The sequence below is a fragment of the Theropithecus gelada genome, chromosome 18, assembly GCF_003255815.1.
Source record: "Theropithecus gelada isolate Dixy chromosome 18, Tgel_1.0, whole genome shotgun sequence".
Classification (NCBI taxonomy): Eukaryota; Metazoa; Chordata; class Mammalia; order Primates; family Cercopithecidae; genus Theropithecus; species Theropithecus gelada.
The window spans coordinates 40593638-40606467 of NC_037686.1; the positions used below are offsets into that span (position 1 = coordinate 40593638).

The following is a 12830-nucleotide window of genomic DNA, read 5'->3' on the forward strand; positions in this document are numbered from 1 at the left end:
AGTAGGTGTTTCTCTTATTAGTGTTTGAAGCAATTATAGAGAGAATGGGTCAGTGTAATTTTCCTCCTTTACTGAGAAAATCTTTTCTTGCTACTGCATTTTAGTTATTCAAATTCAAATCAGGCTTCTCATCACAAATGTTCTGTTTGTGAGAGACATTGCAAATCCCCCCACCCCCTACACCTTGCCTGCCCAATCAAGCTGCATTTCCAGTGGGGTCATATAATATGGTATGAAATCAACAGGTAGAATCAACTTACATTTTGCTTTATGAAAATTATTTAACTTACTGGCATCCTGATACATCATATTTACTTTATTTCTCTGTGTTAATAATATAACCTCCTACAGCACTATGGGAAATCAGATCTAAAATGAATATGAACACTTTTACACACATTAGACCTCTCTCAATGAACAAGTTTTCAATGAATTCAGAATATCACAACTGAAGCATTGTATTCAGTAAAAAATGAGGTTTGATCATTCTGATGTATTGTCATGACTGAAAATTCCTTCTTTCATCTTCTTTTGCAGTCATAATGACATAGTCTTTAACATTCATATTTGTGAATGTTAAGGGAAAAGAAGGCGCTATGACTAGATAATTCAAGGTTAAAGAAAAATTAACAGAACATTTTCCCAGTGAAAACAAAGATGAAAAATGTGTTGACTTTCTTTTTACAGAAATTATTAGGATCAGAAGTTTCCATTGACCACTGGAAAAAGAAAAATGGCCCAATGCACTTTTTGTATCCTATAACCCATAAGCAAGGGCACACACCAGAGCAACTCCCATTACAGATCTCTCTTGATCTAATTCCAAATTCAAAGAAGAAATGTGTATGTGTGCGTCTGTGTGTGTGTGTGTGTGTGTGTGTGTTGATAGAGAGCTGCTGTCAGAGTTAACACATGCTGTAAGTTGAAACCACAATCCCATGGAACAGTTTTCCAAGAAATAAAATTATTTAAAATAAATCATTAATTCCCCTTAATAGAATAAACAAATCGCAGATACTCACCTAACCTCTCAATGGAATAATATCGCTGCTTGCTGTCCACACGCACTGTCTCAGCGTAAGGGCTCCCAACGCCATAGCCGATAATATAACCTCGCACCACGATGTTTGGGTTCAAGGGAGGAGTCCAACTCATGATGATGCAGTTGGTCTGGGGCCTCACATGGAGAGAGCTTGGTTGATCAGGAACTTGAGATTCTAGCATTCAAAAAGAGGCATCATCAGCATGTCTCATAACAGAAAATGTAGCATGGCAGAACACCATTTAAGCAAGACAAATAATGCATCACCTATTGCCCAAGTCACTCTTTATTTCAGCATGTGATACATTTTCTACGTTGGATTTCACTGTCACAAAATTTCTTAAGCACACAAGAATACCAAGTTCTTTCCATGGGCATGGTAGGTAGCATCAATGCATCTTTATTCAAAGAGTGTCTTATTTGGGCTTTTTTCTTTTTACATGTTTCTTCTTAGGTATCATTAATGAAGGGTAAAAACCAAGGCAGATGTAAGAATAATAGAATGGAGAATAAAACGTCAATGCTGTCTTATCCAATGATTATTTACTCCGATTTAACTAAAAACAAAAACAAATTAACCAGTCTTTCTTATGTAATTGTCAGGAGAAACAGTTAAGGGCCATGATCTGTCCAGCATGATTAGGATTGTACTTGATTCATGGTTTATTAAATCAGTGAAAAATGCATTTATTATTAAAAGAAAGAAGAAAGTGGCCTGGATTAACGTCTCACAACCTTTGGACCTGTGAAAAGTAATGCCACGTTCTGTCGTTTACTAGCTCTGTGTCCTCATGAAAATATTTCACTTCTCTGAGTTTCCCTTCTGATTAAGTTGGCATTCCAAATATTGATTGACTCAAAGCCTGAGCTCTGGAAGTAAGAAAGAGCAGAGTTCAAACTTGTACTATATGCTCACTGTCTGTGAGATTTTGAGATATTATTTATCCTCTTTAAGCCTCAGTTCCCTAACCTGTAGAATGAAGATATGGTGTTGAGAAGATTTAATGAGATAATTCATACAAACATACTCATTATGAGTAGCAAATAAATTCTCAAATATTGCTAGATATTAAAAAGAGAATGTGCATGCCACCCTGACACACATTTTCTTTTAAAGGAATTGTGTGCTGAAAATTAGTACGTTTTAATAATAAATTGTTCTGATTTTTATGTTGCCATTCTTCCCTGTTTCCTAGTCCTAAAAAAATATTTTTTTTTCTGGACACCAATCATTATTCAATGTATATTTATTTATTTATTGAGACAGAGACTCACTCTGTCACCCAGGTTGGAGAGCAGTGACACGGTCTCGGCTCACTGCAACCTCTGCCTCCCGGGTTCAAGCAATTATCTGCCTCAGCCTCCTGCGTAGCTGAAATTACAGGTGCCTGCCACCACACTTGGCTAATTTTTGTATTTTTGGTAGAGATGGGGTTTCATCATCTTGGGCAGGATTATCTTGAACTTCTGACCTCGTGATCCACCTGCCTCAGCCTCCCAAAGTGCTGGGATTACAGGCTTGAGCCATCACACCCAGCCAATTAACAAATATTTATACAACACCTATTATGTTTGAGATTTGAGCCTCGGTACCTATAATGTTCAGGATATAGGAAGAACAAATATGACAGACACAAAACCTGGACTATTGGAGTTTATAGACTAATGAGAAATAGGCAAGTAAAAAGGCAGTTACAATAGATTATGATAAATATTTTGATTGGCTAAATACAAGCACATGTAGCCGATTCTTTGAAAATCAGGGAAGTATTATGCAAAGATATGTAAGAAAGAATATGCCCATCCAAACTTCAATAAGTGCTTAACACACTTCTTGGCAATTAATAAGTACTCAAAAACATTAGTGATTTGAATTTTATTCAAGTGATTCTGTTCATTATTTATGTTCCAGAAATGTCTGTGTCCAGTGATTTAGAAAATCTCTGAAGGTAACATATGCCAAATTATGCAAGGAAATCTGATGACTAGAGGTAATATTACTTTTTTCCCTCAATGTAGTACCCAAAACTGGCATAGTCCCCCCCACTCTTATTCATATGCAGCATTCCCACTTCTAGCTTAAGTGATAGATGGAAGCATGTTCTTATTAAAGTTTTCAAAATAGGTACCATTTTCAAAAGATTCTAAAGCTTTTCAAAAGATTCTAAAGTTGCCACATCGACAGAATTTTCTAAAGATGCTTTTTCCCCAAAGATGGCCTTGTGTGAGCAAAAAGCGAAGCTATTATTTGTCTGCCCTAAAAAAGCCTATGATATAATATGCAAAGACATCATAAAAAATTATGTCTCAAATGTGGATATAAGCCTTAACGGCAGAAACACGATGTTTGTGAAGTATTTCCTAATATAAACTCTAAGTAAAAGTAATAAAAGAGATGAAAAGGATGGATTAATACTTTTCAACCCTATTGCCACAGTCTCACCAGTGCCCTTGAAATGTAATGGACTCTCAGTCAGTTCTGTTTAGCACATTTGAAGTTTTTGCACTGACTTTTAAAACAACAAGATAATCTGCCTAATCATACACTAAGAAAATAAACTAGATCTTCTGCATTTGTGACTTTTTAAAAGCAATATGAAATCATAATGATTTGAATGACAATATTTAACATCTTTTAGAATAAAAGGGAAAACCGTTTAAACTGTTAAAATGTTTTCAGAACAGTAACTATCCATATTTCTGAAAACCAACGAATAGTTCTCTTGCAAATTGGTCAAGTTAGTAACTACAGAATTTTATTCATCGGCGCTTTAAACATATCATTGTAATGCATACACCAACTGGCTCTTGAAAAAGAGGAGCTTTTAAAATGTAAGACTCCCCTTTATCCTTCACTGTATGAAAATGTTTCAATCCTAGAGGCAAGCCTCAAAATAATTTTTAATATTAGAAAAAAAGTTAGTACATAAGAAGATATGTTGCCTCTTCATCTAAATACTAATTAGGTTTGTGTGTGTGAGAGACAGAGACAGGATCTTCTTCTGTCTCCCAGGCTGGATTGCAGTGGTGATATCACAGCTCACTGCAGCTTCTAACCCTCTGACTCAAGTCAACCTCCCACCACAACCTCCCTAGTAGCTGGGACTACATACAGGCATCACCATGCCCAGCTAATTTATTTATCTATCTATTTATTTTATTTATCTATCTATTTATTTTATTTTTATATTTTTGTAGAGATGGAGTTTTGCCATGTTGTCCAGGCTGGTCTTGAATTCCTGGACTCAAGCAATCCACCCGCCTTGGCCGTCTAAAGTGTTGGAATTATAGATGTGAGTCTACATGCCCAGCCTTAATGACCCTTTATCACCAAATTAAACTCACAGGACCAAAAGGACAGTTCCTATCGAGGTAGTATTAGACCCAAGCCATTCATAATATATGGCCTCATCATCATGATAACTATGCCAGGAGATTGTTCATAATCCATGATAGCCAATTTATGCCCACTCACTTAATACAAAAGCAGAAATAACAATTTTCCTTTTATGCTACCTGAGTGAGTTTTCTCTAACATAGATGACCTTATGGATTAGGAAAGTGGTTACTATTGGAATGAACTATAAAATATTAATTTAGAAAATTTGCTGTGGAAGATATATAATATGACTATTACTTATTTGGAGTCTGCAACTGAAATTTGCTGCTTAGAAGTACATGAAACATTTTACAAGTATCTCTAAGACACTGCTTGCACATATGAAGCACAGAGGAGTAGTAGAGTAGCTATTGAGTTAATTTGAAACCAAAGAGCACATTTTGCCTGAAATGTTTAAATTAATGAAGCCTGATATGGTTTGGTTGTGTTCCCACCCAAATCTCATCTTGAATTATAGCTCTCACAATTCCTAAGTGTTGTGGGAGGTACCCATAGGGAGGTAATTGAATCACAGGGATGGGTCCTTCCCATGCTATTATCATGACAATGAATATAGATCTGATGGTTTTATAAAGGGGAGTTTCCCTGCACAAGTTCTCTTCTCTTGTCTGCCACCATGTGAGATGTGCCTTTCACCTTCTGCCATGATTGTGAGATCTCCCCAGCTACATGGAGCTGTGAGTCCATTAAACCTCTTGCTTCTGTAAATTGCCCTGTCTCGGGTATGTCTTTAACAGCAGCATGAAAACAGACTAGTACAAGGCCTCAAATTTTTACTAGAGTCTCAATGATCAAGAAAACTAGGTCAATTGCCACTCTTGATTATATTATTGAATATGGATTCTCTCTTGGTATGCTCTGGTTCTAAAGAACATGTTATTTTCTCTAACATGTATGTAGTCATGTTACTCTTTGTAACATATGTAACATATGTAGACATGTTATTCTTTGTAACAGATATGTAGACATGGTATTCTTTGTAACATTAATGTAGTCATGTTACACAGGTTTCCACTAATGTGTAATGTTCACATGCGGCACACTAGGTCATGTATTATATTAATCCCTGTGACGTTTCAACAACTACTATGTATCTCCTATATACTAGTCGTAGTTCTAGGTACTAAAAATATAGTGTTGGGAGAGGAAAGACAAAAAATAAGTCCTAATAAATGAACAAGACAATCGTGAGATCTTGATAAGTGCTATGCTGGTGGGACAATCACTGACTCATACAGGAAATTCTCCCCATTTGAGTCTAAGGTGGATGATCTGAAAGGGCCTGTCAAGCAAACATCGGAGTAGTGAGCTCTGCAGGGAGAGGAAACAACTATTGCAAATGCTCTACTGCAGGGATGAGTTTGATATTCAGAGAAATCGAGAAAGATCATCACATCTGGAACATCAAGGATAAGAGAGAGGATGAAAAAGATAAAAAGACAGTCAGCCAGTAGGAATGTACGATAGCATAGCTGCTATAAAGAAACCATATAAGGGTTCCTCAAGAAATTTAAAATAGAATTAACATATAATCCTGCAATTCCTCGTCTAAGTATGAAATGCAAAAGGAGTTGAAAGCAGGGACTCAAACAAATATTTGTACATCCATGTTGATAGCAGCATCATTTACAATAGCATAAAGGTGGAACTAACCAAAGTTTCCACCAATGTATAAATGCATTTTTAAAATGTGGTATATACACATAATGGAATACTATTTGGCCTCTAAAAAGGAAAGAATTGAATTTTTGAGACACGCTACAAGATGCACGAGCCTTGGCAACGATATGGTAAATTAAATAGGCCAATCACAAAAAATAACAAAAACTGCATAAACCTCCTTTTATGAGGTACCCAGAGAAGTTAAATTCATGCAGAAAAGAGAATGGTGGTTGCCAGAGGCTGGGGGTTGGGGAGGTTGGCAGATTTTTTTTAATGGGTACAGCACTTCACTTCTGCAAGATGAAAAGAGTTCTGGAGATGGGTGGTGGTGATGGCTGCATGACAACATGAACTTGCTTAACGCCACTGAACTGTATACTTAAAGATTGTTAGGATGGTAGATTTTAGGTTATGTCTATTTGTCCATAATTGTAAACAATTATAAAAAGAGAAAAAAGAGAGTGAGTCACTTACAGACCAGGTTACTGTAGGCAAGGCAAGTCAAGGTAAGTAAGAAAGTTAGGTTTTATTCTACGTAGAAGGAGAAGATCTTAAATGGTCTTGACTGGCAGGGATGGAAGGTGTGAAGTGTGGTCTCATTGATATTACTGAAAGATCACTCTATTTTTCTGGGTTAAAAGAAGTTTGGAGAGCAGGCATAGAATGAAACGTGGAGACCGTAAAATTGCTTTGGCACTTGTCTAGGTGGCTGTTGTGAAGATGATATAAAGTGGATAGATTTAGGACATGTGTAATGTATAGTTAACAGAGCTATAGAGTAGATGTGAGTGGTACAGGAAAAGGGAGATTTAATCATAACCCATAGGTCTTTGACTTGGTAACTGTTGATTGATGAACCGAAATGAAGAAAAATAGGTGAGATCTCCTTGGGTCATGTTCAATGTGAGATGCCTATTAGTCAAACCTGTGGCTATCTCAAGGAAGTAGTTGGGTACGTAAGTCTGGAATTTTGGTGAAAGGTCACAGCTAGATATACACGGATGTGGAAGCCATCAGCATATAGGTGGTATTTAAAATAAATGTGTATGAATAGAGATATAGTGTCACCATATATATACAAAACTACAATTAAGATCATGTTATTGCTCTGCTCAAAACCCCCCAAGGTGTTCCCAAACCACATTGTAGGCCATGTCCTTTACAATGGCCTAAAGGGCCATAAATGATCTCTCTCTCTGCTTATCTCTCTACCTTCTTCACCTGTGATTTTCCCTTCATTCACCTCACTCCAGTCATCTACTCTACACTGGATACTTTGTTTTCCTCCTAGTGGACAGCAAGATTTGTCTGTGCCAGATATTGGAAATGCAAGCAGTCGCCACCACATACTATCTGCTATAGATGGCACTGCCAAGTTGTGTCAGGCAGTTGTAACTTTTGACAAATATTCACATATTTGTTCTCCATTTAGCATGCTGCATTTTATGGATAGTTTTGTTAGAGTTTTGTTCTAGTCCTTAACAGCCTATATTTCTTTATAGCAAACTATATAAGGCAATTGATATACCCACACTCTACCTTTCCAGGCAGGTCTGATACTTACAAATGTGTTCATTTCTATAGACAGGGCGTGTTCTCACCAAAGGACATCACTTCCCTTAGGCCACTCACCTCTATAAACTTTAAAGGTTATTTATTTATCATAGTGGAAAACCCCTTCTATTCACCATTTAACTCTACTTTATAGTGTTTTACCATCCTATTTCTAATATTTTGACAATATACTCCTTTTTTTTTTTTTTTTTTTTGAGACAGGTTCTCACTCTGTGACCCAGGCTGGAGTGCAGTGGTGCAATTCTGACTCACTGCAGCCCTAACCTCTAGGACTCAAGTGATCTTCCAACCTCAGTCTTCTGAGTAGCTGGAACCACAGGTATGCACCACTACACTTGGCTAATTTTTAAAAGAAAACTTTTGTAGAAATGGGGTCTCCCTGTGTTGCCCAGGCTGGGAATATACATTTTTAATTTATTTTAAAAATTGATATGCAGCAACATTTACTTAGTGGTACATGGCTCTATGGGTTTTGATAAATGAGTAAAATTTTGGTATCCATCATTCCTGTCAAAATACAGAAAAATTCCATCACTGCCAAAATTTCCTTAGGCTGCCCCTTTACAGTCAAGCCCTCCCCTAATCTCTCATTACTAATTTTAATAATGAACGTTAACATTTTCCCCTCTATGAATGGAAAAATCAGTTATTCATACTAATATTTACTTATTGATTTGTATCATTAAAAATTTTTAAACCCTATAGATTTTGTTCTTGTTCCTAATAATGACTAAACTTTATGGAGACCTCTTATGCATGTGTCATACTCATTAATTTAACAAATGTTTTCTGATTTAGCATTTCACATATAGTTTGTACTCTTAGCTATTCTACAGACTTTGTTACTACCACAAGTTCTTCCAGTTCAACACTGTTTTGTAATTTTTAACGCATTTTGTCTTTTTGTTTACTTTTAATATGCATTTTCTATTCATCTTAATAGTTTTGTGTCAACCTAATGTTCTTATTTCGTGTTTTATTTTTAACTACTTTTTTTTCTGCTTCGATAGAAAAAGAATGTAGAAGTCTAACAGGAGTCAATGAATACATAGACAACACTCTTAAAAGGGAGTTTTGACAGCTCTACTCCTTGAAAACCACAATAATGAATTGTAATTCTTAAAATATGTGTCTCCTAAATCTAAGCCAATTAAACTGGCAGATCTAAGGATGGGGAATCTTTCTTCCCCTATGTCCTCCAATTCTCGATATCAACATACTTACTCCTAGTGATAACAAAGGTAAATACTAAAATAATTCACCAGAATCCACATCCTCTCTGCACCTTTGTACACTGGCTTTTGCCTCACATTGATTATAACTCAAAAGGAAAATGAGGGGAAAATGTAATGTACTTTTTAGGGAAGAGACCCTCGATGACATGCCCAAAGTTTATCCTAAAAAAACCATCAAGATTCCTCCCTTCCCTGATTTTCTCTTGCTCAGAGAAGCTACAGAATCCCAATTCCAGATTACAGATAGGAGTCAGCCCTTTTTTGGCCCAACAATTAGACAAGCATGGTCTCTGTCTATCAAGTTCTTGATTTGGCAACAACCACCAGGAAGTTAAGATGCCTATATAGGGTAGAAGGTTGGCATGTCCAACAGAATACAGAGAAAATATAGTGAAGTTTGGTTTTGTTTAAAAACTGCTGACTTCTTGAAATAGTGAGAGTAATCCTGACTGTTAGAGCAAATACTGTTAATGTGGCTTTCAAGGAGCAGCTGCAGACACCAGCCCTTCCATATCTGGGAACTGTTCTCTCACTTTAGAGTTTAAGGATACCAGCTTCAACTATCACAAAACGTCACTAGAACTTTGTAATATTCTACCATGAGGCATTTGATCAGCTACCTTACACTGAATAATCTCCATGGCCACTCAAACCATAAAACTTATTCTGTATGGGGAGACAGAGATCTTAGTCCTTGCTAAATGAATTCTTTAGGCTCGTTTTCCTCAAAGGGGATTCAAATTGTACGCTCTCAAAACTACAGACCTATTGGTTTGTCCCAGAACAAACAAACAAAAACACCACTGTAACTTTAAAATCTTATGCCAAGCTGTCTTCTAGAAAACTAGGGCTTTCATTTTCATATTGTACATAAGCAAAAAGGGATGCATTCTACATTTACGAAAAAATCCAACAGAGAGCAGCAGATATTTCTGGCTCATTTATCTGAAATTAGAGTTTGTACATAATGATGAAAATCAGTGAAGAATCGAACTATGTAAGTGTTACACATTTCTCACAAATACCCAGCTATGAATATTTTACATTCACCCACTCACTTATTATTGAGTAATATGTAGCAGGCACTGTGTGAAATATCCAGAAGTTCAAGACAAAGCATGGTCTTTGTTTCAAGTTTATTGGGAAGTGTCCAAATGTGTTTAGAGAAAAGACATCTGAGTGAAACTCAGATAAGAGAAAGCTTCCTAGAAGTGAAGCATCTAGTGAGTTTTGAAGGACAAGCAGGTGCGAAATACATGTGAAAATATACTTGGGTAAAGAGCACGCTAAGTCCAAAAGCTTGATCCACCATGCAGCTGAGGAAGTGAACCTGGAGGGAAGTGCAGGTAGGCAGGCAGGATGGGATGTCACAGTTGAGGCTGAGGGAAGGACCACATGGAGAAGAATCTGAGCAGTGAATTGACATCATCAGATCTGGTTCTGAAAAAATCACTCTGACAACACTATGGGGTCTAGAGAGGAGGGAGAGCAAACAGGTGTCCAGAAAATAGCAAACCTGAGGCTACTTTCAGGTGACAAATGATGTGAGCCTGACATAAACTGTGGTGGTGGGTGTGGAGAAGGGAGGATGGATTCCAAATCTATTACGAAGGTAGAAATTACAGATCTTGGTGATTGAATGGATATTGACAGGGAGTGAAATGGAGTTGAGGGTGATAGGGAGACTTTTGGCTTGGATGACAAGTGATTACTGGTACTAGTCACAAAGTGAAGAATACAATCAGTCTAAAGGGAAATGCTATTTTGAAAGATCAGCTCAAAACCTCCAATTGTATAAAAAGACTTGTGTTTGAGTAGCCCACCTTTGTTATATTTAAAAATACCTGAAGAAAAAATGATGACAAAATCCTTACAGCCACCTGTGGCCTTTTATTTTTGAATTATATAAGATGTGATGACTTCACCCTCCTTTGCCTTCAGTTCCATCACCAGAATCAACCACTGTCAACCAGTTTGATGTAAGAGAAGAAAAACACTAAAAGTACTGGCAATAGTTTCACACTATTTAGTAACTAATCTGCTGCTTGAGAAGTGGCTTTATTTTTATATTTATTCCTCAAATATACCCAGATAGGTGCTGTTTCTATGTTCTGTTACACTGATCTGTCCATTCCAATGCCAGATAGTACTATACTGATTTTAAATCAGGCTGTATAGTAACTGCTAGTATTTATTATCCTTTTCCAAAATTTCTTGGGATTCTTTTATATTTATTCTTCCACATAAATTTCTTTTTTCACCCCAGAAAATCTTTAATCATTTAAAATTTACTCTGATTAGAATTGTCTAAAATTAATCATTGATTTGGAAATAACTAATGTAATAATGATCAGATTTTTCATCCAGGAACATATGTAACTTGCTATTTACTCATGTCTTGTTTTATAGTTTTCAGTAAAATGTTATATCTTTTATGATACACATTTGTTTACATCTTGTTAAACTTAGTCCTAGATATTATATTTTAGGTGGTTTTATAAATGCATTTCTTTTCTTTTTTTTTTAAATTTATTTATTATTATTATACTTTAAGTTGTAGGGTACATGTGCATAACGTGCAGGTTTGTTACATATGTATACTTGTGCCATGTTGGTGTGCTGCACCCATCAACTCGTCATTTACATCAGGTATAGCTCCCAATGCAATCCCTCCCCCCTCCCCCCTCCCCCCTCCCCATGATAGGCCCTGGTGTGTGATGTTCCCCTTTCTGAGTCCAAGTGATCCCATTGTTCAGTTCCCACCTATGAGTGAGAACATGCGGTGTTTGGTTTTCTGTTCTTGTGATAGTTTGCTAAGAATGATGGTTTCCAGCTGCATCCATGTCCCTACAAAGGACACAAACTCATCCTTTTTTATGGCTGCATAGTATTCCATGGTGTATATGTGCCACATTTTCTTAATCCAATCTGTCACTGATGGACATTTGGGTTGATTCCAAGTCTTTGCTATTGTGAATAGTGCTGCAATAAACATATGTGTGCATGTGTCTTTATAGCAGCATAATTTATAATCCTTTGGGTATATACCCAGTAATGGGATGGTTGGGTCATATGGTACATCTAGTTCTAGATCCTTGAGGAATCGTCATACTGTTTTCCATAATGGTTGAACTAGTTTACAATGCCACCAACAGTGTAAAAGTGTTCCTATTTCTCCACATCCTCTCCAGCACCTGTTGTTTCCTGACTTTTTAATGATTGCCATTCTAACTGGTGTGAGATGGTATCTCATTGTGGTTTTGATTTGCATTTCTCTGATGGCCAGTGATAATGAGCATTTTTTCATGTGTCTGTTGGCTGTATGAATGTCTTCTTTTGAGAAATGTCTGTTCATATCCTTTGCCCACTTTTTGATGGGGTTGTTTGTTTTTTTCTTGTAAATTTGTTGGAGTTCTTTGTAGGTTCTGGATATTAGCCCTTTGTCAGATGAGTAGATTGCAAAAATTTTTTCCCATTCTGTAGGTTGCCTGTTCACTCTGATGGTAGTTTCTTTTGCTGTGCAGAAGCTCTTTAGTTTAATTAGATCCCATTTGTCAATTTTGGCTTTTGCTGCCGTTGCTTTTGGTGTTTTAGACATGAAGTCTTTGCCCATGCCTATGTCCTGAATGGTACTACCTAGGTTTTCCTCTAGGGTTTTTATGGTATTAGGTCTAACATTTAAGTCTCTAATCCATCTTGAATTAATTTTCGTATAAGGAGTAAGGAAAGGATCCAGTTTCAGCTTTCTACTTATGGCTAGCCAATTTTCCCAGCACCATTTATTAAATAGGGAATCCTTTCCCCATTTCTTGTTTCTCTCAGGTTTGTCAAAGATCAGATGGCTATAGATGTGTGGTATTATTTCTGAGGACTCTGTTCTGTTCCATTGGTCTATATCTCTGTTTTGGTACCAGTA

The 12830-nt window shown here is 36.6% G+C and overlaps 1 protein-coding gene across 1 annotated transcript in view; it reads right to left on the minus strand.

The window, feature by feature from the left end:
• DCC (DCC netrin 1 receptor) overlaps positions 1 to 12830 on the minus strand; it is a 1221566-nt gene that overhangs the window by 205216 nt on the left and 1003520 nt on the right. Inside the window, exon 15 of the mRNA XM_025365180.1 lies at positions 1023 to 1217. Within this exon, the coding sequence (XP_025220965.1) occupies positions 1023 to 1217 (195 nt within the window). The remainder of the gene's footprint in view (positions 1 to 1022; positions 1218 to 12830) is intronic.